The sequence below is a fragment of the Gobius niger genome (genome assembly GCF_951799975.1).
Source record: "Gobius niger genome assembly, chromosome: 12".
Classification (NCBI taxonomy): Eukaryota; Metazoa; Chordata; class Actinopteri; order Gobiiformes; family Gobiidae; genus Gobius; species Gobius niger.
The window spans coordinates 10,440,321-10,467,611 of record NC_136863.1 but is presented as its reverse complement, the minus strand read 5'-3'; the positions used below and the strand labels follow the sequence as shown (position 1 = coordinate 10,467,611).

The following is a 27,291-nucleotide window of genomic DNA, read 5'->3' as shown; positions in this document are numbered from 1 at the left end:
AAATTTTGTTCAATTTTAGCCATGTACAAGTTTCTCATTTAGGTCTTTTTGAGTCATGTTATGGCATAGTTTGTTGAGAAAACAGATTGCTTTTGTTTCTCTTTCAATTTAAGGGAATGCACTGTGTATAAATGGTTTAGTAAAGTATTGCAATAATCACTTTTTCTGTAACATTGACTAGACTGTTGAGAAAACAGCCACATTTCCGTCAGTCTGCCCCAGGGTAGATGTAAGTAGTCACTGTAAATAAGTTGAAAAGTAAGTAAGCAAAGAAAGTGAGAACAAAGTGACAACGAATTTGAAGTTCGATATATTGAGGCATGGAAAGTATTGCGGTAAATGATATTATTGACACTTAACAATACTGTCAACTCTCAGGCATAAAAATGACAGTAATCCTTTGTTCTAAAAGTGCATCATAATATCCTAAAATACCACACAAGCTGCAATAAACATAAAATATAATGTAACTCCATTTGCTTCAGTTGGAAAGCAAAGTTTTACAGAGAAAAACTAGTGGGGGAAATGCTAATAAATGTACAGACAATAAATATCGAGCCCAAAATATATAATTTCTCTGTGATTTATTGAACGATAAGTCGATATAGTAATTATCGTGAAAGCCTGAATAGACAGTATAGTATGTACACATAAGGCTGGGAAATGATTTGAAAATTGCAATCTCAATAATCATCATGAAGTTTGTAGAGTCAGCGTTTTGAAGTTTCGAAGAACAATTCAACAAAGTTTCTGTGTTGAATAATAATCGGGTGGAAAGCATTTTTTTGTTTATTTAAAATGCATACAGTATCTTGTTTATGTTAAGGAGTCATAATAGCATAATCTATATTGATTTGCTTTTAATGTGTAAGAAAATGTAATCGAAGACTTGAGATTGATCAGCATGAGAGAAGAATCAAGATTATTTATTTTTTTATCACATAATGTGCACATTTACAAAGCAATATGCAATTGTATACAGAGATGTAGCAAACAAGGCAGTGTTGGACATAAAGTTATCTATTTCAAAGGGGTGAGTTGTTGGTCCTCTGTATAATATGGTATACATGAAGTCCTACAGCTTTATGGTGTTATTATTATTTTTTATAATAGCACATTCTATATAAGTGTCGTATTTATATAGAATGTGCTATTATAAAAAATAGTCTTGGACCATTCCTTTGCCCCACACCAGCCGTTTTCCCTCATCTACCATTTCTTCCCCCCTGTTTCTGCCTGAATCCTGCCTGCACCTCACACTCGCCCCTCGCCCTATTCTACTTCTCCCAAAACATTTGCTTCATTAAGAGCTAAATATCCCCGTTCTGAGCAATCTCCATCATTTCTGGCCCGGGGGCGTCCTGATAATTGCCTGTTCTCATTCGCTCCTCTGGCCGGCAGGGAAGTCTTCTCGCATTCGTTTGCATGAAATATTATCGGAGTATTGCACATTGCCGGGTGCTGCAGCAGCGACGCGCTAAAGATGGAGTCTTTGTTAGCTGCACTTTTAAACTCACCCTGGCCAGAATTTAATATCGTGATTCTATATTATTTGTACGGCAACAGCATTGGATTCGGCTTCACGTTTGGACAAGAAAATTAATGCTAAACTAAACTTTCTTTGGAATGAAGGCAGATGTACAATACGGTAATGCTGGCTGAAAGATTGATCAGAATGAAACTAAGCAGCTCGAAATTGTGTGGGTGCAATCAGCATATCTTTATTGGTTTAGTTGTTTTGAATAGCTTTTTCACACCTTTCATTAGATACAAAACCGTTAAAGGAAGCATATGTTTCCTTTAGCGGTTATGTATTTAATGCCGAATTGACCTTTTCCTTATATTAATTTGTAGGCATGCCAATCGCTAAAAATAGAGGCTTGTATCTCTTTTTTTTTAGTGTGCTTCCCCCCTACTGCACGACGTGTACCATATGAGTGCGTTTTTCATACTCGCACATTAATTGGAATAATAAAACATGAAATATCAATGCTATAATCCACAACTATGTCCACGTTGCATTAAAGGGGCTAGATGCAAGTTAGCCATTTTAGACTCACTACTGCCACCTCAGGTCATAAGTGTAACTGCACCTTCTATATAAAGCTTGTGCATGACGGCACTTCGGACCCGAATTAACACCTTTTTGAGTGATAGTGATCGGTCTGGGCTCATTCTACCCATTAGGACATTGTTTTAAACTCTGTATAGTCCCTTTAATATCGGCAAGCTGCAAGTAATAACAAAAATACACAAGCACATCTGAACTAATTTCACACAAAAAAAGGCATTTCCCCAAATTATTCAGCTCCAGTAAATGGCTCAAAATCTGCCCTTTAAAAAGTATTCAAAACGTTCCTAATTGCCGCGAGGTCACGACCGCACCTGCCTTCATCGTCTGCAGGAGAAAATGTTGCCTGTTCCCCTCCTTGTTGCGGCGCTGTATTACTGCGCTTTATTCGTCTTCAGCACAGCCTGCTTGTTTTCGCCTGTGAGGAGATCAATTGTAGCCAATTTAAAAAATGTCTTGGGTGTCGTTGTGCGCAAGGGGCTTTCACAGCGTGTTAGGCGGAGGGATGTGACGTGCGCTCGTTGGTTCTTGCCATGCTAACGCTGCTTCGGCCGGACTTTGTGACGGTCACTCTAATCTCTAATGAAGGCTCGTCCTGCTGCTCAGCCTGTGATAGTGCGGCGCTCATAAACAGCCCTGTCAGGGGGATTGCAGCGCTAGCAGTGCAAATGGCAACAAAAACCCCAGGGAACGCACCACGCTAGCATTACACTTTAACTCACGCTGCTGCGCTGAGAGAGGTACATTCTCATACGAGCGGAGTCTTCGGGCCTGGAGTGTAACGCAATCCCTGGGCTCATGTTTGAATAAACATAGCATAAACATGAACCACCTTTGTCCAAATGGCAACTATATTGTGATTAATTGCTGCATTTACTGAACATGTGTCGGAGGCTGTAACACAAGGAGTTAATGTTTTATAACATGAAGCGAAGTACGTACGGAAAACAGGAAAATAAGAATTACCCCAAACATTGCTGACAGGTGAACAGGAGAAAGGGGTCAAATAAACTGCTACTGTGTTCGAAAGCTATCCTTAGTGAAGGCAAATTGAACAATGAAATGATCGGGTGATGTGTAGAGAATTTTTAAAAACATGGAGCACGCCGCCTTCTGTAAAATCAACACTTAGCTTTTAATGTTGTAATGTTCCCTCGTCAAAAACAACCCAGTATCTTACTTTTGTTGTTTCTTCTTCCACTGCTGAAACTCTCCAATCTGTTTTTCTTTAATGCAAATGTGAATCGATAGAATCAGAAGCGCCCTCTGGATTATTTAAAGTGATAGTCTGTAAGTTTGCAAAGTGGGGAGGGATGGAGTAACATTTGAAAGTAAACAATTAAATTCCTCTCCTCTTTAACTAAAAAGCCCTTCCTAGTTTGCAAAATGAGGAGCGCAGGAACAGGATTTTCAAAAGTAAGCAGTCAAGCTGGTATCCCGCGGATTCTTATTAGCTGCTGAAATCAGCAAAGGGAGGACTTTGGAAAAAGATTGTTATTTAATATTACTTACCTCAAATTTCAGACCCAGGCGGTCAATTATGCACAATCTATTAAATTTGTGAAATATTTAAACTTGCAGACTATCACTTTAAGTGCCTAAACCATAACTTGACCCCATTTCAGCTGCTCTGCGCTCAAACTTTATTTATCATGGCTCCGTCTGTTTGTTAGCATGCCGTTAAACACAGTGGCTTGTATCTTGTTTTTATCATGTGTAACGCCCCTTGCCAGTGGCGGGCGCTCCAATGTCCTACACCAGTGTCTGACACCCCTTACTGTAACAAATCACATCCTGACTAAACATTCCATAAAGTTTTATTGTGCCCGATGCCCTTTACTAACATGACTGTTAAAAAAAAAGAACATCCACGTTTGCTTACACCTCAACGTTGCATCACAAAGTGGGCGGGTAATTAGTGCCTCTAAAAGCTGTCACGCCGTGTTAGCGCCCGTGCTTCTCTTAGTTTGACACCATTACCATACAAATGAAGACACTTTTATGTGGAACACAAGTCAATGTGCTCCTCAGCTCTGCCGCGTGCGCCACAGCTGCTCAGTAATTACAATAATCTTCTCCCGGCTTGTGATTTCATGACTGCTGCTTACCTCAAATTGAAAATAAATTTATAGATAAATGCCTTCGCTGTTCAGACAAACGACAGTGCGGCTGCTCGTAGTGGGAGCTGTTGATTTTGGTTGTAAGCGAGTAAACAAACAAACAAAGCGCCACACGAGTGCTGTCGGATTAATGATAGCCGTGGTGATGATACCAACCATGTAATCACTGTAATTAGACACTGCGCTCTATATCATTATCAAATCAGGCACTCGCTGCTCAAAGTGCACTGGTAACATTTACATTATTTAAAATCATTATAACAACTCATTTCAACTACGACGACTAATCTCAGCATCATAACACGTTCCCACGTTAAAAGTTACAACTATTACAAATGTGTTACTCTCTTATTTTAATGCTGTCTACATCAAAGCAAGCAATTTTAGAATAAGGAGGATTAGACTCAATCAATTACTACTGCAGTGTTTTGGACGTATATATTAATGTTTGAAATTTGTATGTAAATAAAACTTTGTGCCAAATTTTAAGGCAAAAGCTCCCGCTGCTGTACCTTATCTGCTCCCATGCTGTTGCAGGGCACACCTACAAAGCTGGCTCTTCACTGAGTAGGAAAAACACAGTGTTTGAATAAAGTCATTCCAGGCGTTCACTCAAACCAATGCTTTAAAGAATGAACAGTCATGAATGTTTATTTCAATTAAAAAGAGATCAGGCCACGAGGAATCGAGTCAATAAATGTGTTTATTTTTCTCACTACTCCAGCTAATATTAGTTTAATTTGATCAGTGAATAAGACATGACTTCATATTTTGTTGAACGAAAAACTTGAAAATGACATGTTCCCACTATCGTTTATTTTGCACATTCACTTTTTCTCTGAATGAGGAAAATCATCCCGCTCAGTATGAAGATCTTAGTCATAGCATGGATATGTGATGAGGTCATTAAGTTCATCCCACTTGCACTGTGCTGCTCAAATGTGAGAAATCCCCACAGTGCATCTGGAGCGATCCACCGTGTGTTTTTCTGATGTGAACAGAAACAACACACACAAACATCAGCTGACAGCGCTGGAGGAGGCTGCTCATGTTACATTGTCTTTCTGTGGGCCTGTGTTCTGCTGGATCTGGGCAAATCCCACGGTGACGAGGCGTACAATGTGTCATGGAGAAGACATAAGCCTTTCATATGCATCCACCAGATAAGAGGCAGCCATTTTATCAGGCGGGCTGTCGCTGCTACACGCTCTCGCTGCTGTGTCCCCTCCAGATACGCGGCCCGCTCTGGTCGGCTCCAGCCTGACAATTATGCCAATTACAGCGGGCAGCGGTGTTGACAAACACACCAGGAGGATTGCAGGAGATGATTGGTGGTTGTGTTCCGAGTCCCCCGCTGTGACCTCCTCTGTAATTTAACTAGCATGGAGCAGAAATGTAACGGCTTTTTCTGGAAAACTCCCCCAGCTCTGTGTGCCTTTTGTATGGACCGGCACAACAGCGGAGCGAACACAGAGGAGTCGGTCCTGTGAGTCACGTCTCCTCGTTTGTGTGGTGTTGTCTTGGAATAAAACGACAGCGGTGTAAAGAGTAGGCTATACCAGTCAGAGGAGGGGGGCACTGGGGCTTTGCAATGCAGGTGAATCGACATCAGTCTTACGTAGCGCTTTAACAGACGCTCCACGTTTCGGAACAGCGGCATTAATTAACTCACACATTTTGCGGGTGAGCTACCACAACTGCCATGAGGTAGAACGACGGAGGCGTGGCTGCCAATTTGTGCCAATCCCTTCCACTGCAGAACTTTGTGAGTAAAAACTGCCGTTTCATACCAACCACCTGGATCAAGTCCATCTTAAATTTACTTCTCGATTCTGTATCATCTGTTTCCAAGATGGAGGAGGTGGACGGGTCCCCAGTGATGATAACAGAATCTGTCATGTTGTTGGTGTTATTCTACTGACCAGGTTTGTCTTTGCAGAATAGAAAAACATGTTTTCGACCCAATTCGCCACCACTTTTTTACCTTTAAAACTCATCTGAATGCAAGACTTGACTAACTTTTTAAATGATTTATTTCATCTTCCAAAGTTCATCTATCAGTGTAAAGGAGTGTGGAATCACATGTTTTAGTTTGCTTATTTATCCTTTTTTTTTTTTTTTTTAAATAAGTATGATATCTCTAGTTAAATCATGTAGGAGCTGTGGCAACTTGACAAGGGCTCCTCCATCTCCCCAGTGATCGGCAGAAGCATGAATTAACCACATTGTTGTTAGCTTAAGGAAATGCTACACTGAGCTTGTGTTACTTACCTTGTAGAGAACAGGATCCACTCAAACTGACACCTCTGCGCTCTTGGCTGACCCAAGGCTCAAGTCGATTGAATGACATGGAAAACGCCGGTGGGAGCACTTTCACACGCGTGCTGCAGAGAGGAACGATATACCCTGATCCGTGCAGGGCATCTCAGCCGTACCCTCGACCAATAAGTCAACTTGTGCTGTAGGATTACTTGAATCCAGAATGTTTATCGAAGTTACCCAGGTTCTGTCCGTTTCAGGATCCATTGAGCTTACATTGTAAAAGAGCGGCTCAGAGAGAATGAGACATCATTTTCAAACACGGATTGGCCGCCACAGGGTCCAGACTTTAACGTAACCCCGTTGAGAATCTTTGGGATGTGCTGGAGAAGGCTTTGCACAGCGCTTTTTCTCTCCCATCATCCATACAAGATCTTAGTGAAGATCAATCCTGCCATGACTTTGCAGAAGATTATCAAAACTATGTAATCAAGGTTAAATACGGTCCAACTACATATCTTTGCAACTTTTTTATATTGGTTAATCTCTCTCTCATTCAACTTGCAGCTCTCAAATTACCTGTGCTACAGAATCAAGCTTGATCCGAGTGTCTTTTCTGAGAACTGTTTTTTGTAATACTGGTCGCATTTTACTTTACAGCACAGCACCGTAATAATAATTCCATGTATTGAAAATGTATAGCATGGTATATGTAGTAATTACCTGAAAACAGGACACATGGTTAGTATTAGGGGTGGGCCATATCGTATCTTATATCGTTATCGCGATATATATTTTATGATACGTGATGAACACGATATATTTATGTTGTGCTCAGGAAATTTGTATGGCGGTAAAAAAAAGAATGAAATATCCTTGCATTAATCTTTCCAATCGGCATAAGGCTGGAATTTTGAAGTCATTTGTTCGTTGTCAATTATATCACCAAATATATCGTTATTGTGATATTTCATTTTTATATCGTGATAGAGATTTTAGGCCATATCACCCTGCCCTAGTAAGTATTCGTTCATTTTCTTTTGCCATGTGCTAATTTCCATCCATTGTCTCACACTCAAACCCGCTCTCATTCATCATGTTTTTAGTACTCTCTTGCTTTTGAAACACGGCTGTAGAAAACCTCCGGTTCTCCCATAGTTGCCAAGCCTCCAAATGGTTCAGAGCTCTAAAATGATACTCGGGAGTCGTTTGGAATGCGATAACTGATTAGCATTGACCAGACGGCGCAGACAGAGCGAGCGCGCTAACAGGTTGTATCCAGTATGTTCATGTGAGACCTCATCTGTTTACTATCCCTCTCGGAGCTCGTGAACAGCCTGATGTATTGGCCCGGTGTCACGGCGTGGCAGGAGCATCCACACAAAGATTCATCTCTCACTTAGAAGCCGAGCGATACGTCTAATTTGCTGCGAGCACAGTTATTTTTAAGCCGCGCGCCTGTCAGTGGGAGCCGTTTGACTGTCAGCGCCTCTGTGCGCCACGTCTGGTTAAAAGCTCGCAGTCTTTTCTGTTTATCAGTGCCTTTAAGTGAATTACAAAATGCACGTTCCCATTAGCGGGGCTGATTGACGTGCCTTTTGCTCTCATCTCAAACCAAAGACATTTTTTATTCTTTGCAACTGTGCGAAGGTTTTGACTTAAAGCCAGTGTTTTTGACATAAGTACTCATCAATAGTTCGCACGATACGGTTTGGTTGCTAACTAGATAACACAGACTTGCTCGTCAGGTTTGTGGGATTACATTCGTACATTTTTTTTTCACGCTGGATGACTTTCCAGTGGCCACGGGGGGACCGAAATAATACAAACAATAGAAAGTCTATGGGAAACTGACCAAATACTTTTTTTCCCCCACTGTAAACCAGGCTGGGCTGTGACTGTTTCCCACATTATTCCACATGACTGTGCACACACTCACAAATGGAGCTAATTGGCCTTATGATTAATATACCTGGATGTTTTATCAGGAAAAGTTAGTTTCTGTAGATGTTGTCCCCAGAGTGTGAGAAAAAGGCGTTTTCCAAAACTGTCTTTGAAGTCATATTTCCCCCTGTCTGTCTTTCTGTCTGCTTTGCCTCAGCTCTGTATGGATTGCATATCTTATACCATTTTTCCTGATGCATATTATAATCATGGCTAGATTTGCATTATATATTGGGCGTATGTCGTGTGAAAACAGGTCCTGTCAAAAACATTGTGCCCTGTCGCTCGGTAGCTCATTTACTCGGGTGTCACCGTTTTGCAAAAATATCAACATGTTTTGACAAATCGGAAAGTGGTGTGTAGCGTTGACAGATGTTTTTAGGAAGGTCCTGTGTGGTTCCATTCATGAGCTATTATGAAATGAGTCTTGCAAATGTTAGAAGAATTCCCTAATGGAATGGATGCATTTATAGAATTGTAATAGCCATAATTATATTGGTAAAAGTATCTGCAAACGGTAAAACCCTTTAGCCACCTCTATAATAAAAAGTGCCAGTGATTCTTATTAGTTTAGCAGTTTCTTCTTTTTATATGTTGCTGCCTCCAGACATGTTTAAAATGTGCAACAGCTTATTTAATTTTAGAATATAACTGTCAAGATAGCGATGCATTTTCACCAGGATTGTTCACATGATCATCATTACAACAAACCGTTGTGTCCGGCTTATACCCAGTGAAGCCCTTGCCACAGTAGGAGCTTCTGTAGGCACTAAAATGCGTACAAAGCCACAGAAAGCGCATTCCCCTCTCACTCCCAGCACACAGCAGGCTCCTGGCTCTGCATCACGCCTAACTATATTTGGAAGTGGATTGAGTATTCTTCTTGCACAGCCACGGGATTCTTCGAGACATAAGAAGGAGACTGTAGCATCCGTGCTGTACAAATAATTGCAGGTTTCAAATAGAGCGTAATTTCAAGCAGCCGCTATATGGGGGAGAGCGAGCTTTGATGTACAAATCCACAATTCATGGGGGATTAGCACCCCGAAGGTTAGCGGGTGCTAATTGCAGGAGATTGGTAACAAGGCGAGCAGACAGGCTTAATAAAGAGGCCTCATCAGGGCACGGATAAGCAGCGGTGATAAGAGCAGCGCATGTGAACCACTGCGGACCGACATGATTCTATTGTCTTCTAGAACCACACCTGAAGAGGCACTATGAGCCTCACATTTGTATGCAACATAAAAAGTACTGCTGCACTTTCTCCCACACTGTATTTTGCTTAAAGCGCTCAGTGGCATATTACCATAATCCTTGGTTCCCTCACAGAAACCTCCACTGGCTAAATGAATCTATTATTTTTGCCTAGAGGAAAAAATGCAACAAAATGCAATGCAATAAAGGAAATGAAAGTTTTGATATGCTGCTTATGCACTGTATTAATCTGTCCATGGCAGACTTTACCCAGACGGGGATAGAAACACTTTTCCACTTGCGCCAAAAATATATTTGACAATTAAATGAGGTTTTGTCGCAATGATAGCCGTAAATGATTTAATGACCTGAAACACATTATATTCAGGGATCAAAGAACAAAGAAAAGCACCTTCCTGTTAAAACCACGGCTTGGAGTTTTGAAGTCCACAACTTGGTCTGCACTTTTCTGAAAGTGACTGTATTTTGTGGGATCCGTGTCAGAGTGTAGCGCTACACCAAAGGTAAATCTGCTGTGATCTATGTGAGATCATCAGATCAGGTCAGTCTAATATTGTTTTATCACACGCCCCTTTCCCCGAACACTAAAATATCCAAGAGCTCACAATGACATGTGTGCAGACCCTGTCTCTGCTGCAGTCCTGGCCTGCTCTGTCCGGTCCGACTGAGGAGAGGAGCTTTTTCATCTCCTAATGAATGTGCCGGAGGGGCCCCCAGGGGCCTCTGTTCACCCCTCATTAGGCACTTACTGCCTGTGCTTGGAGCTGAGGAGCTGCCTCCTGGAGAGAGCCTCCCACTTCATCTGCCCCCACCACCAGCCCGTCCTTACCTCCCCACGACCACTGGACTTATCACAGGGCAGAGATGTCCTCCTAATGTCATTTTAACGGCCTTGTTTAGACCACTGTGTGTGATGTACCCCAATCCTCAACTCAGGAGAGTAAGCTCACTTCAACTCTGCATACAACCCTACTCTATTGTATGACCGTAGTTGCTTCAATCCGATACTGAGTATTGCTACAGGGTTAGTATTGATCTCTGTTCTGTATAAAAATGCCTTGAAGATTTAAAGGGAATTTTGAAAGTCTCGTCTCTCAAGCTCCTCACAGGCTTGAGCTGAGTGAAAAAGTGGAAGGAAAGGCTGCTTCTTATCATTAGCAAGTAAAATGAGTAGAAAAGCAAAAAAACATGTATTTAAATAAATTAAAATGTATACATCATTAATTTTGTAGCATTAGCCCCACCATGGCGTGCAGCGGTTAGCGCTCGTGCCTCACACCAAGAAGGTCCTGGGTTCGATTCCCACATGCACAGGGCCTTTTTGTGTGGAGTTTACTTGTTCTCCCCATGTCTGCATAGGTTTCCTCCCGTTTCCACTACCACTAAAAACATATACAATAGGTTAATCCTCCAGCCAGGTGTTTCTGACCATTAGCCTGGTTCTACATCTGGAGATGGGTCCCTGAGCGCTGGCTACGCACTGCTCCTACAGACTGTCCTCGTGGCATTGAGGATGGGTCAAATGCAGAAACCAATTTATCTACAAAGATAAAGTATAACTAACTGTAACCTAACACACTGGCACAAACTCCAAGAAAAGAAGTCTGAAACACAGTCCATTTACTGATACAACATTCACTCAGCTGTCCAATTATTACATGTTCTGAAAAAGCTGCTCCTTCACTGCGGTGCCCATTTCCTCTCATGTAAATCCATTGGCAGCTCTTGGTCAGTAATCATAGTTCTGCAATAGCGCCTCAGGCCAAAGGGGAAATAGATTGATTTTTTAAACATTTGAGCCATAAAAGTAAATATTTGATCTGCTCTCTGCGCTGAAGTGAGTGGAGATGTATTATTGAAGTGTACACAGTGGCTGATGAAGTCCCAGACAGCACATTGCAGACGCTCTGAGTTTCACCTGAAGAGGGAGGGACTGCTAGTGTTTGAAGGCCGAGTGAGTGAGTGTAATACTTTAATTTCACATGATCTATACGTGTCATGTTTTTAGTGGTACGTTTATGCACACATGTTGAAAGTACTGCAACCAAAACAGCCATGTGAACCCAGGAAGTTACATGGGGGGTCGTTCTTTGGTTTTCCCAGATCAGACTAGCCAGGGTCCATTTTTCTGTTGTCTGACTCAAACGGTATGTATACCCCCTACTGCGACTTCACTGGGAGAGGCTTTCAAATGCACTCGTACACAGACCCTTGTGAGCCTTCTGTTTATACAGAGCCGCTGTAACGCAAGCATTCAGCTGTACAGGGCCTTAGACTGCCTGGAAAGATTCAGACAGGTGTTTAGAGGCGACTCACACATTTACAATCGGAAAAGACATATATCAGGACCTTCCACTGCTCACGAGTACAGGTTTCATTGTTTTGATCCACCCGGTTTAAAAGTGAAAACAAAGAGTGCGTAACTTGGATGTGTACAGTGGTTGTTCTAAAAATACATTTGAGTCAATGGTGTTGTCTTTTACAGGTATTGGCAAAAGTGTTAATCATTTGTATGTTGGATTATTATTATTATTTATTCACAGACAGATCTTGGCCTTGGCGTGTGCAATGCAAGACACGCATGGTTGAACCAGTTTTATTTGTTTTTTAGAAAAAAGCAAGGAGCCTGGGGAGTAATTTGTCCATTGTCAAATATATCGTCAAATATATCGTGATTGTGATATTTTCCTTTTTATATCATGATTTTTCAATATCACGATAGCGATATTGCGATATTTCACTAAACCATTTCACTGCTTTTTAAGGAGCAAAACAAGACTGACATTGTCTTTTACTAAAACTGAACTTCCACAGATTAGTTCAGTTCATTGTTTGTTTTTGTCGATCTCAGTCAGATGTGATGTTGCGATATATTGTGGCTTCTTGCGATACAGATATTGCAGCCCTAGACCAAACTATTATTTTATAATGATAGTTAAAATATAATAAAAAATATGGAGATATTCATTACATACTTACTATTATAGAGCTGTGCCAGGATTAGTGTATGGGTCTAGACTTGGCCGGTGACACTGTGAAGTCGCTCGGCCGCACCGGCTTCTCGTTGGGCCAGTGGTGAGGACTGAGGTGGAGCAGGCGGCTAATGTAACAAGGCTCATTTGTCTCAATCTCTGGTCCTGGTGGAAGTATCGGCTGCCCATCCTTGTCATTCATCTTCCCTGTCCTTGGCGCTCGATTTGGCCCGATGAAAGTCCTGCAGGCAGAGCGCCGGAGAGACTAAGAGACGGCAGCAGACGGTTAGCGAGTCAGAGAGCCTCTCTCTTTCTGAGCAAAGAGGGTCTGAAATCACCTCATTAGACAAAAAAGAAAAAATGGTGGCCCGTAAGTAGAAAAGTATCCCTTCAATTCCATCTACATTTTCTTTTGTGGAGAATAACAATGTTGGATGAAAGTCAAAAACCTTCCGACTTTTGGTCTGAGGGTAACCAGGAATTGAGTGGGAAGAGTCGCAGGAAAATCTGGGGCAATTTCCCATTATAGATAGAAGTTCCTAAGCTGTCATCTGTACTGGGTTTATTTAGAGTTGAGGACATTTCGCCTTTCACTTTTTTCACTTTTCCCCATTTGAAGAACCGTCACCCTGCTTAATCCACATTCATGAATGCTATATTTCTTGCCTTATCATATGATCTCTTTTGTGCGAGAGAGGAGTCTTTTTTGTCTTCGAGGAGGGGCTGTGTTTTCAAGACCTTCTGTTGCCTTAGCCACACTCTCACTCTCAGCCTGAGACGGCAGACAGACTGTCAGTATGAGCGCAGGTGCACAGTCTGAGCCTGTGTGCCCCCGATCAGCCTCAGTGGCTTCTGCTGCGTGCACTGGCTACCTTTACCATCCAGCTAAACAACACGCTTACAACAGACTCACCGGCGTTTCGCAATGGTAGACTCTATTGTCGCCGCAGAGGCATTTATCCTCCTACTTTTGACTGAGCTCGGCGCTGTTGGACATGAGCTGGAGGAACTCTCTTGCTGTTTTGTACTAAAAGGAACAAGAGGATAAGGAGTGTAACTATTCAATTCAATAGAGTCCAGTACAGCAGACGTGTACACATATGCTAAATTTGACTTGGGTCAGTTTGGCTTTTGCTTTTTGTGATTTTATATACTTTCTGATAGCGTTTGCATTTCCTCGGTGTCCTTATGCTGAACTGATGATACAGTATGTAGAGTTCTGGTCAGCAGGTGGATTTATGTGCGCGTCAAACCAAAAAATGCCACTGAGGCACTAAAATGCCAGTAGTGTGTTGTTCCTAAACAAATACCATATTTATCCTCCTCTTGTCGTTGGCATTGGCTGTCCTTTGCCGCTGACATTCACATTACCTTTGCGGAGCGGCGTACACGACAATAAGAAAGTATTGTGCGCTGACAGGTGTGCAGATAACACCGGGCGCAATACTGCAGTTCTTGTTCATGTCAGGGGGGGTCTGTGAGGAACTCTCTACTGATCGTCTGACAGCGCTGAGAGCAGAGCCGCGGTGGAAGTGTATCTGCCTGTAAGATAATAGTGGACATACCATTCATTCATATAACAAGGTAAACGGATATGTCTGCAGTACATGACATACAAGAGCTTTTCTGGCTCAAGCTTATAATTCTTTAATTCCTGTGTAATTCTATGGATGTGTTCGAGTCACTTGATCTTTCCCTGTTATGGACACTATAGGGGGCTCTGGACCAGAAAGACAATCACTCTCTGTGTTTTTCCTTATAATTTAATGAATAATTATTAGCAGTTTTTTTCTCAACTTTTATATCGGTTTTCCTGTCGTAGTCATCAAGCAATACGGGTCTTAGACTAAATCAAAGATTAGGGAATTGTGTTTCATTGAGAAAAGGGGAAGATTATTGTTAATATACCAAATATGGATATACTTTGTGGGATCTCTCTAATGTAAATTATCAGGGGCTGCATTTGTAGATTCCTCTTTTGGATATTCATTGTGAAAATTTCATGCAATCTCAAACATGGTTGAAGTCTATGTATATATGACCCCTCCTCAACGTCATCGGGTCAAACCTGTCAGCGCCGGACGAACCATTCAACATTGAGTACTTTGGATTTGAATTTGAAAAGTCTGTTACAACATAACTGTGAAAAAATGGACATAATGTAGTCGCTGTAGTTGTAGTAATAATCTTCTGAAGAGCATAATGAAAGGAGCGTGTAGTCCCATGAGGGCAGTGAGTGCTGCTTCCCTGTCCAGCGCGTTGCGTAATCGCTGGCCCACAGCTTGCGTCACCGCATTGACAGCTGTCAGCAGAGCCTCCTGATTTCCCCTCACTGTGACTGCGCTGTGTGTTTCTGTTGAACTGATGTGCCGTAAATGAGCCAATGGAGAAGCCCGCCGGACAAACGAGCCACATCTTTCATGAATCACGGCAGGACCGGGGAAGGTGTCGCTGTCCAATCAGCTACAGTGCCTTTCTTTTTTTTTTTGCATTCGTTCTTTCAAATCAAATAGTAAACCTTGATATTTTAGTGATTGTGTAAGGAATTATGTGCCATTTTTCAAGTTGTAAGTTGACTAAATCCGTCATTTGATTATTCCCATGTCTGGACATTCAAGATTCGTTTGATTACTGTTCAAAATGTGATGCAAATGTATTGATTATTAGTGTTGGTCCCGCCAAATTATTTGATCGAAGGTTCAGAGATCCTTTTAAATTTGCCTTGAGCATTCAAATTAAATTCAAGAGAATATAAGTTTAAATATCATTTTCAAACACCCATATTTATGTATGACTATATGCTAAAATGGCTGTTAATCAAAGTGACCAATGCGCGTTAGCTGCGCTGAAGACACAGTGGAGACAGCAAAGGGCACAGGGCTGGCTGCTCTATTGTCCATGTGCAGAGAGTGACACCCTCTTCCTCCCCCCTCCTCCTCTTCGCAGCGGCGCCGTGAATCACTGTCCTTGAACCGCCGCCACAGACCACAAAGAACAAGCGCCACTGTCTTTCTCACTGTCGTCTTCTGCCATACTCTGACCCCCCCCTCCCCCTCTGCCGGCTCACAGCTCTGTACAGGAAACTTTCCGGACCCCGTTTACATGACCGCGGAGGGATTAGGATTCGAACATTATCGGGGCTCTCCGCAGGTGTCTTTGAAGTTGCCGGGGCGCTGGTGCCATCTCGCAGAGCCGAGGCGATGGGCCTCAGCACGGCCATCGTCTTAGTGCGGCCGCTTTGATGTGGTAAACACAGCGGCCGGGCGGAGAGGAGCATGAAGGGGCAGAGAGAGACAGGGAAGAGGGGAAAGGGGCAGAGAGAGAATAGCAGGCATGGGTCGAGGAGAGACAGAGAGATTCGGAAAAAGACAGAGAGCGTGGTAAATGGGATCAGCAGTATTGCTCTTGAGCAGCCTGCCCCTCACCAGGAGACGCTTTCACACCAGCACTTGTGTATAAAACACTTGGAGTGACACGTTTAGCACTTAACAGGCAGCTTTGTTTGACCGTCTGATATTTGGAACCTCTAGCAGCATGAAATTCACCACATGAAAAATAGTAATGAACATGCTTCGCCCGCTCCCATCCTCATTTCTGAGGGTCGGGAACCTTTGCAGTGCCAAGGTCGTGCACTCGCCAAAGGATGTTTTGATCCAGCCTTACGTGTCATCACTCCATCTTCTTCTTTGTCTCCCTCTTGACCGTCTGACATCTATTCGCCCTTCCGTAAATACTCCATGAACCAATGAATATGACGGGTGGCCATCTATTTTAAAGGGTTGTTTACATTGTTTTTTTTCAGCCGTTCAAAATCATTCTGTGCCTTAGAATAAGAGGACGCTCTAGCAGCAGAGCAGATGTACAGACGATGACTTAACTAAAGATGGACTTCATTTGTGTGAATGTGAAAATGTTTATGTTCAGGTGACAGTTGTTTCTCTGACGGCAAAGTGCAGGGGCGTTTGAGAGAGGATGTCTTCCTGGTGGGGCTTCCTCAAACAGCACTTGAGGAGAGAGGGCCCCTGCTCCCCTCTTCACCCGCTGCAGCTCCGGCCTGAGACGGTGCCCAGCTCTGCGCTCCAGAGATGAAGGCATCTCTGAGCCCCTCTGTGGGGGAGGGGAGGGAGGCAGCAGCCTAAGCCCCGAGCGCTCCGAGCCAAAGCTGAAGGCTGCAGGAGAGGGTGGGAGGAAGCTTAACTGTGCAGCATTGGAACAGCCCTGCACTTCCACCTAACGGTCAGATCTGTGACTACAACCCGGGCCTGTCACGTTAACTCATTTTCAAGTGCAATTTATTGTTGGAGAAAATTATTGCAATAAACGGAACGATACAAAGCGTGATATTGTCAAGCGCTTTTTCTAAATGTACTGTATCATTGATTATCTTAAGCACAACAGGAAAACCGTTTTTACTCCACTAAACATTGAGTGTAACTGTATTCAACCCGCTAGAGCAGTGTTTCCCAACCAGAGGTACAGACATCCCTAATGATGCTCAAGCACTTAGCACAGAATTTATGATTCATAGAATAATAGAACTAATAGGGAAAAAAAATCTGAAAGTCTGCAAACAATCAAAGAGATTACTCTTTCAGAATGTTTTTTTTGTTGTATCACTATTCTAAAAAGTCTAGTGTATAATGGCGTTTCCTCCTTAAAGTAGTGTGTACTCGAAGTCCCTTAAAGACAAACAAAGACTGGGCCCACACATTGAATACCAAAACGGACACTCCAGTGCAACTTAAGGTACAGAAAAAATTTAAATCAAAACAGGTGCACATTTTTCATACATTGGACAATATCTATGTTATATTGTGTGACAGGCTTATGCCGCCCCCAGTTCAGAACTGCAGCTCCCATAATTACCGCGCGTACACTTGTCGCCAGTGCATGTCGGAGGAAATTATCAAAGAAATGAGGCTGAAACTGCAAAAGGACTCTGCTAATGCACATGCAGAGCGAAAACAACCCAAACAACAGTGCCCTCCTCACACCGAGACCAAACGCACTGAGGAAATGTTTGTGGGCCATGAAAGGATGGGTTCTGTGAGTGAGCCTGCCACGGCCCGCCTCCTGCCAGCGCCCACAATGCTCGTCCTGACGAGGAGCGCGGCCCTCCATTGTGGCGCAGAAACAGAGAAGGCAGGAGGTGTTTCTGAGTGAGAGCTAATTGTGCCTGTTCCACCTCTCCCTTTATTCAACTGGATGTGGACTAATTCTGTGTAAACATGACTTGTGCGTAGAGTGGAGCAGAGCGAGAGAGGGGTCACAGGGTTCATTGGGGACGTTCAGAGCAATAGGCCTGCGGGAAAGTGTCGTTACCGCATTACCGTATCAGATGACTAGTACACGATCAGCTTTTTTCAAAGAAGCGTTCAAAAGACTTGCTCATTTTTATTAAGTCAGAAGTCAGCCTGTTAACCCATGTTTTCTGAGACCTAGTTTGCTGAGAGGTACACCTTTTGATTGAAATGACAAAACAGTGGGATTTTTTTTTTTTGTGCAAAGACATTTCACTTGTGGTTCCTGCTTATTAAAAAAAAATAGATTAAAAAGACTCAAAAGCGAGATCTTTTCAAACAATTCACATAAAAAAGCCGTACGAAAGGGCTGATTAAGTCATGAATGCCGATCGAGAAACAACAAAAATGTTCAAAATTCATTTGATGAAGGAGAGATGTAATATGTTTTTATTGCACTAAAATAGACGACCATTAAAATACTTCTATGCAAAGAGACGTTCACGGGCAAATGGCTTTTGTCAATGGCACTTTACCCCCGTAGCTTTACCTCAAAACAACAATTGCTAAATTACTCAACACATTCAAAATGTCTGCTTGTTTCCTAATCTTTGTAATACAGGCCTAATAGAGCGTCGTATTGTTCTTGTTTTGTTTTTTGTTATGTTTTGATTTTGACACAATAAAATGGACCATGTTGCATTTCAGCCCTATTTAGTATTCACTGTGGAAAACTGGCCCTACTACTGTATGTGTTACCATGTCTGTGTACATCAGGAGGCTTTGTCCACCTAAGGACTGACCGCAGAGGAGAGGCTGATGAAACACTCTGACAGACTGCTACAAATTTTCGTCATTATCATATTATCAAGACAGAATTATAATGTCCCTTCTCACATTGACGTTGACTCGTGGTTGGCTGTGAGTCTGGCACAGTGAGAACATTGTCCCAGGGCGGTGTTTCCTGGCGGAGATCAGATAGGAGCGTGTCTGATTCGGCTGATGGTGGATGCAGATGTTATGGTGTGTGTGTGTCTGTGTGTCTGTGTGTCTGTGTGCGGGAGGAGCGGGTCATGTGATATCCATCAGACCGCGCAAAAACTGCCACATTTACACACTTTTAAATCTACAATATGGTTTGCGCAGTCAGCTTCGAAATGTTCAGTTTTAGGGCTGATGATTAGAGAAACTGAGGTCAAACCTGGAGCACACCACTTTCAGCGACACACTATTGGTTCTGTGTAAATGGCAACTATCTCATGTTCTGTTCTCTGTTCTGCTCTGTTTCAGCCCAAATCGAAATAATTCCCTGCAAGATTTGTGGAGACAAATCATCAGGCATTCATTATGGAGTGATCACATGTGAAGGCTGTAAGGTAAGCATCTGCACACTGAATCCTATTAGTTACAGTAAACTATAGTTAAAGTGGTCAGGCAGCAGAGCCAGATCCCAGTCAGGAAGTCCTCCCAGTGTCTGGCTCAGGACCATTCTTTTTGCAGGTTTCTGATTTTGCTGCAGCCTGACTTTCTTGAACTGAAATGATCAAAAGCAGAGTGCTTTGAATCCCAGCAGATTGTTTCTGTTTGCTCCGGTGCGAAGCCTTTTGTACTGTTTCACATTCAGCACCATTCACTGTGGAGTTTAGTGTCGAGTGTATTCCTGTCCCTGAGCTTGTCACAGGCACATCATTAGCATTCCTCAGCCTGCACTCGTCTGCTCACTGTAGCTGCTCTGCTCACGTTGGCACCCTCCAAACTCACAAATAAAGGCTGAAATACATCTTTAACAGTGTCTAATTAGTCAGGCAGAGGCGCCTTTAACGATATGTGTGAGTACTAAAGTTTGGACCATAAATCATAGCATTATTACAGAGTGCTGCTTGTCACTGGCAGTTATAGCCGGCTCCAATAATGGCTTCCATTATATAGCCACTTGGCAGCTGTCAGCTGTTTTCTTGTAATTAAACAGCCAATGAGCAGCTAATTAAGACATATGTGTATGAAGCAGTGGAGTGGGGCATGTTAATGATGCGCTGGAATCAATTCATTAAGTCCAAGGATGGGACTCCATGAGTGCTTTCACCATCCTTCATGTGTGTGTGAAATAACACTATAAAAACAATTACAACTGGCTACAAAATACTAAGAATGCTTTGGATTAGAGATTGATTGTCTCACTGCTATTTCAGTAATAGAGACACTGTGTCATTTTATTGTAATTTTCAAGCAAGAGGTGCTGGTTTTGATTTCCTATGTGGAGTTTGCATGCTCTCCTCAGGTGGATCTCCTTCTGTGGCTCAAGTTTACCCCAACAAAACCTAAAACATGTACAACACTTTGTTTGTTTTTCTGTCAGCTAGGCTCTCCTGCCCAAACCAACTTCAAGGCCTTTAGGTGTCAACAAGCCCAGTTCTACACTCATCCAGTCTCTCTTTCCTTCTCATTCCAGGGCTTTTTCCGCAGGAGTCAACAGAGCAATGCAGCCTACTCCTGCCCCCGTCAGAAGAACTGCCTGATCGACCGCACCAGCCGCAACCGCTGCCAGCACTGCCGGCTCCAGAAGTGCCTGGCCGTGGGCATGTCCCGAGATGGTGAGGCCCAAACAATAGACAAACCTAATGGGTTTAGAAGGACATTTTCTGACCTACCGTTTCTCAAAGGGAAGTCAGAGTCTGGAGGTTTTTTCAAGAATGAAATACAAATAATGAAAAAGAAATTAAGAAAAGATTGCAAAAAATGTGGTCAGTTGGGATAACCATCACATTATGGTTGAGCATCTAGCCTGTTGTTCATGAAATTGGGCCAGAGCAAACAAACTCTTTTTATTGTGTGCTGCAGCAGGTGAGTCTTTGTCTGCTTTAATTCGATATTTTCTGTTTTGATGAAAGATGGGGTTAGAGCTGTCATTACAGGAGCTGCAGCTGAGACACTGTAATGGCTCAACACAGGTGTGGCTCTTTACTGTCAGTCTCCCACTGAGCTGCGGCAATCTACAGATGGGGTGGGTCCACAGAGAACAGGGGCGGGGCTTTAAGGCTGTTGTAGGCCTGTGTGTGTATACAGAGGATGAGCAAGGGTTACAGTAGCCTGGGGTCAGGACAGTAATCCACATGCTCTTGTGTTACACAGCGGTGAAATTCGGCCGCATGTCAAAGAAGCAGCGCGACAGTCTGTATGCAGAGGTCCAGAAGCACCGGCTCCAGCAGCAGCAGCGTGACCACCAACAGCAGCCCGGAGAGGCAGAACCTCTCACACCCAACTACGGCCTCTCAGCCAATGGGCTAACAGAGCTGCACGATGACCTGAGTGGCTACATGGATGGGCACACCCCCGACGGCAAACCGGACTCAGCGGTCAGCAGCTTCTACCTGGACATCCAGCCCTCCCCCGACCAGTCCGGCCTCGACATCAACGGCATCAAACCAGAACCCATCTGTGACTTTGCCCCTGGCTCCGGCTTCTTCCCTTACTGCTCCTTCTCCAACGGAGACAGTTCTCCCACCGTGTCCATGGCTGAGCTGGGTAAGCAGCGGGGTGGGGGAGGACCAGTAAAGCATGGGGAAAACCGTACAAAGGTGGCTTAAAATAGCGGGAGGTTGGAGACTCATCTCCAACTCTCATTAAAAGAGCCTCTTTTTTGTAATTAGTTTCCATTAATTAGGGCCAATCAGTATCCAGCAGGGCAGGTGTCTGGGGAAATCATGCTCTGGTTCCCCCGTGGCCAGGAACTCCTTTTACCAGATGTGTTTTCAAAAGCACTTTACTTTTGCTGCTCAATATTTTTTTTGAGAAAATGTGACCTTTGTTTAAGCGAGCACTGTGTGGCCCCTCCTCCTCTCTTACATTTGTGTCAAAACTAGATTGGCTTTGCCTCAACCTTAAGCTATGAGCTTCCCGGAGGCAGAAAAAGAAAATGTCAACAAGGCTTTTCTCAGTCAAAAAGCCCACGCACCTCCGCCTCTCCTCCTTCTTAAAGCTCAGTAAATAAATCTGCTTCTCCTGTGCTGCATCACATTCAGTCTTCATTTGATCACAGTCACTTTGAGATGGGGCTGTGATTTTGTGCGCTGCTAACAATCCTTGCTTTTCAGAGCACTTGGCCCAGAACATCTCCAAGTCGCACATGGAAACGTGTCAGTATCTGCGAGAGGAGCTGCAGCAGATGACCTGGCAGGCCTTCCTCCAGGAGGAGGTGGAGAGCTACCAGAGCAAGGTGCGCGATGGTCCCAAACTGTCCCTGCCCGCTCCCTGTAATCACAGCCAGTGTGAGCTCTTAAACATTCTCTTTGTGTCTTTAGCCCCGGGAAGTCATGTGGCAGCTGTGTGCCATCAAAATAACAGAAGCCATTCAGTATGTGGTGGAATTCGCCAAGCGCATCGACGGCTTCATGGAGCTGTGCCAGAATGATCAGATAGTGCTGCTGAAAGCAGGTATGACAGGCTGTCAGCATGGCCCAGTGCTGTTCCGCCGCTGTTGTCACAGGGAGGAGCTGACCTGACTGCACAACGCTGCACACAAACAGAGCACACCTCTGAGGGGACCGCACCCTCCCTCCTAGTGTCTGTCCAGTGCACATGCTACACATAGGGGCACATCACTGCTGTACATATGCAGTATTTGACGCACAAAGAATGTTATCTCCCACACATGTCACATTCATGTTTCAGCTTAAGTACTGCATACCCTAAAATTATTGTTTGAAAAAAAAAAATTAATCAGCAATAACATCAACTGAGGTGCAGGTGTATAACTAACCTGATAATTATTAATAATAGTTTTAATGATATAAATAAGTCTCTCCTCCTCACCACAGAGCTGCATACCAAAGTCTTGGATAATTCCCCACCTTTTTTGCTAAATAAAGCCTGAGTGAATTTGCTCTGTCACTGCTGACTGAGGCGGGTGCTATTACACAAGACTATCCTTGTTTCTGATATTACCATCCACAGAAGTGTTGTAGTCCTGACAGCACATTTCAAAGCTCTCTTGTTAGTTCCATTTCGGTCTAGCACACACACACACACACACACACACACACACACACACACACACACACACACGCACAAACACACTGATCTGAAAACCATCCTTGTTCCGCCTGTCTCCCCAGGTTCTTTGGAAGTGGTGTTTGTCAGAATGTGTCGTGCCTTTGACTCACAAAACAACACAGTCTACTTTGATGGAAAGTACGCCGGACCTGACGTCTTCAAGTCCTTAGGTAAGTGCCACCTCTGCCCTGGTGTGAACGCCTCACTGCGAGAAGGTCCTGGGTTCAATCAGTTTTCTAATATTGTGAAATGTGTCCTTTGTTATGGAAAAATTTCTATTAGCAGTAAGGTAGTAACTCTTGCGGTTTCCTTCCTTTCCTTCCTTTCCTTTTTAATGTCCCATGCACATGGCTTGAGCAGAAATTAAATACAAACATATGACAGAGTGAAAAAATATTGACTTACTTGACTTACTCACCCCGTACCACAGTCCTCTGCTAAATTGATTTAACCACGATTTGCCAGACGGCTAAAAGGGTCTCATCTAGAAGCAAAACTTAGTAAAAGCAATGTGTTTGTGCTGAAGACTCTCCCATGTGCTGTCAGCATCCTGCCTCCTGCCTCCCCAGCGCCTCACTCCCAATAAAGATCAAGTATTTGTGTTGTTCTTTGGTCTGCCTCCTCTCACTCGGCTTTGCTGTGTCCTTTGCTGTGGCAGGCTGTGACGACTTGATCAGCTCCGTCTTCGAGTTTGGGAAAAACTTGTGTTCTATGCACCTGTCTGAGGATGAGATGGCCCTGTTCTCCGCCTTCGTGCTGATGTCTGCTGGTAGGTGTCAGAGCGCAGAGGAAAAAAACACACATACCCACGCTCTCCCAAAACATATTCCCAGAGCAATTAATCTGACTAAGAATAGTGACACTTTGGAGATAACATAACATATGACACAGACTGGGTCAGCTAATCCTGTACACACACTATGTCAAAAAGAAAAGGAACACAGGTAGTACTAATGAGAGAAGGCTTGGTTACTAAGTGTTGCATGTTCTTCACAGACCGCTCCTGGCTCCAGGAGAAGGTGAAGGTGGAGAAGCTGCAGCAGAAGATCCAGCTGGCTCTGCAGCACGTTCTGCAGAAAAACCACAGAGAAGACGGTATTCTCACAAAGGTACGGTATGCCCATATTAACTCCACAGTCTACCTCATGATCCTTAAACTTGGCTCACATTCAGGGAGGCTTCGCTACCCACGTAAAGATGCCTTTCCCGTTCGCTGAGGAGCGGCACTTTATCAATAGTTGAATGTGAATAGCACGTAGTGTGGTGTTTTCCAGCACCTCAGAGCTTGTCTCAATATTTACAGTGTGTTTGCCCCTCTGTGCACGCAGCCACAGCACAGTCCTTGTGAGTCTAAACAGCCTGTCTCTCTCTCTCCACAGTTGATATGCAAAGTGTCGACACTGCGAGCGCTGTGCAGCAGGCATACAGAGAAGCTCACAGCTTTCAAAGCAATATACCCAGACATTGTGCGCGCTCACTTCCCGCCTCTATACAAGGAGCTGTTCGGCTCGGACTTTGAGCAGGCCATGCCGGTGGACGGGTAGCAGCCTGCATGCCGTGTGCCGCTGGAGGAGCCGGGAGAACATTTCAGACACTTTACCAGTGCCCTGCACCAGAGCTGAGGCACTCTTCACATCTGCAGGTGGCTAAAGGATAGTTCTGCACTAAAGTTCTGAAGACTCAAGGCACAAGGTCCTTCAAACTCAAAGATCATTTTGGATGCCTGAACCTGACCTGTGTGCACTTCGGGCTTTGTATTAACTCACCAGTATTTGCATATGATGCTTTATTTCTGCATCTTTTTCAATAAAATAAGCACTAACATTATCAGTATTATTTCATAGATTATAATTATAAAGTCTCAGTTGGACAATTTCCATTTTGCTTGCTTTGAAATGCACACATGTTGGTCCAGTTCAGACGCTTTCCTCTAGTTGTACCCGTCTGATGCAGTGCTCACAGCCACTTTGAGGGAGAGTCATGTTGATGCAATCGGCTTCTCTCTACGGACAATCGTTTAAAAAAAAGACACATGGAATTCTGGTAATTCTAATGAAATCACCTTGATTTTAGCTGTCGAAGACTACATCCATCATAGTGAAATCATGTAAGGCCATTTGCTATTAATCCTCCTCTGGACAAGTGCCCCGCAGAAGGCACCAACACAATGAAAAGAGTCCATTCCACCCGTTTAAATATGCTACAGGGTATATGGTCGTAAGTACTTACTATACAGAAAAAAGTAATGTTTATAGATTCTATTTTAAATAACTTGTATGATATTAGTAGTTAGACCATTCTTAATTGTTGAATTGATAAGGCACTTTTATTTACACGTTTGTTTAATTTAAGACTTGTATATTTACCTAGTAATATGTTGCATGTGCACAAGAAATACAAGACATCGAAGGAACGATGAACGGGCTTGTCCTGGGGAGCTGCAGAGATTCTGGGGTGGCTTTAGAGAGGAGCGCATGGTGTCCCGAACAGGAGGAGAAGGCAGGTCAGAGTCACAGTATCAAGCCAAAAAACTGCCATAGAAATGTAGCACAAATGTTCTTCAGCAAAAAAAAAACTTTTAACAATGAGTGAGAGTGAGTGGAATTATGCAAGTCCGAGGAAGTCAATCGTGGTCCAATTGTTCCATCTGCTGGTGGGTGTGGATATCACATCGAACAGGCTTCTCATCGACACAGGCCTAGTTTCAATGTGCAACAGGCCGAACAAACTCAGAGTGCAATGCTTCACTCACAGGTGACCAGTCCAAGAGTCGGTATGTTCAACTAGGACCAAGGCCAGGAGCTGTGCCGTCATGTGATACATTTAATTTAAAATACCCATTTCATGAAAAACATTGTGCACATAGTATAACAAAACAATAATATGTAATTTTTAGTTAATTTTTAAGTTTTGCATGTTTTACTTTTAAGAGCAGACCTAACATGGGAATACAGTATATGCCATGCAGCTACATGGTTGTATATAATTGACCGGAGGAAGCTCAAGCTTAGATTAAAAGCAGTTACTAGGGCGGGCCTTTCATGTATGTTTTAATTTAACAAAACAATTGGGTTATACAATTATACATCAAACACAAATAAGTTCTAAGTTTGCTTTCTATACATTATTTTTTAGCATTAAAGGGATATTTCAGGATTTTTGATATAGGGCCTCATTTCCTAGTTATCCAAAGTGTTTTTGATTTCTGGAGATTTCTTTTTTTTTTTAATTCATGCAGTCCTTATATTTGAAGAGTTCAGTGGTGCTAGGCTAGTGATAGGCTAGTGCATGTCTATGGTAACTAGTAGCCTGCATTAAAAACCTCTTCAAAATCATTGGGTTGTTCCCCAAATGTTACCATATCTGATTTGTAGAAAGCTCCTTTGTGAATTCCACGTGTAGTAATGCTGGCGGCAGGTAAACAAACTACTGTAGATCCGGTAACCGAGCAGATCACTACGCCGCTGCGTAGCTTGCAACCAGGAAGCTGATGCTGCTCAAATATAAGTTATTTTAAATGCACAATGGTTACATTTTTTTTTTAAATTCAGTAAACACAGACATTTATATCGGTAGTCTGGTGTTATAAGTGATTTGCCTCAGTCAGACTGTTTTTAATGCAGGCTACTAGTTACCATAGACATGCACTAGCCTAGCACCACTAAACTCTTCAAATATAAGGACTGCATGAATTTTAAAAAATATATGTATATCTTCAGAAATTAACAACACTCTGGATAACTAGGAAATGAGGCCCTATGTCAAAAATCCTGAAATGTCCCTTATTTGATGGGCTTAGGTTGTGGTCTGATTGAGTCCAGAAAAGATGATTTGTTTCACTACCATCTTGCTTGTATGTGAACTGTCCCAAAAATGGAGCATACGTAAATAAACCTTCAGCTCAATCCAGCCCAAGACTAAAACCTAAACAACTCACCTGCGTCTGGTTTGATGTCCTCCAAGTTTGGATTAACCATTCAGTTTGAAACAAAGCCACGGAGTCAGGGTTTTAAGCAAATAAGCACAAATGCACTCAAATGCACTCCAAAGCGTTCTCTGTCTGAAGTGACTCTATCTGCCTTCTCACAGCCTCGGCTCAGCCACGCCGCAGTGGGACAACAAAGGAAAGGAAACGTGAATATTCAAAGCCTTGTCTGGTAGTAAAGCTTCTATTTTTGTATTTTGGTTAATAAACTCATGAAAGAGAAAGGAGGAGAGAGACGGTGTCAGGTAGCACTTAACTGTATCCTCGCAATAATTAGACTAGCCGTTGTTTGTGTGATTAGGGAGAAAAACGCTAGGACAAGCTATTTTCAGAGCGCTTTGTTGTTGTGCTTCTGTTTTGTTGTCTCTTGTCCGTGTTGTAAAAAAAAAAGAGAAAAAAAATCTGTAGGAAAAAAAAAACACCCTAGATGTGCCAA

At 43.2% G+C, this 27,291-nt stretch overlaps 1 protein-coding gene across 2 annotated transcripts in view; it reads left to right on the top strand.

Annotated features, from left to right (window-relative positions):
• The window catches only part of roraa (RAR-related orphan receptor A, paralog a), a 170,448-nt gene extending 144,719 nt beyond the window's left edge, over positions 1–25,729 (top strand). For both annotated transcript variants that reach the window (XM_079567641.1, XM_079567642.1), the window contains 9 exons: positions 19,112–19,197; positions 20,271–20,412; positions 20,951–21,343; positions 21,913–22,034; positions 22,120–22,252; positions 22,933–23,040; positions 23,529–23,639; positions 23,867–23,979; positions 24,250–25,729. In XM_079567641.1, coding sequence (XP_079423767.1) covers positions 19,112–19,197; positions 20,271–20,412; positions 20,951–21,343; positions 21,913–22,034; positions 22,120–22,252; positions 22,933–23,040; positions 23,529–23,639; positions 23,867–23,979; positions 24,250–24,414 — 1,373 coding nt within the window. In that variant the 3' untranslated portion in view covers positions 24,415–25,729. The remainder of the gene's footprint in view (positions 1–19,111; positions 19,198–20,270; positions 20,413–20,950; positions 21,344–21,912; positions 22,035–22,119; positions 22,253–22,932; positions 23,041–23,528; positions 23,640–23,866; positions 23,980–24,249) is intronic.
• The last annotated feature ends 1,562 nt before the right edge of the window (positions 25,730–27,291 follow it).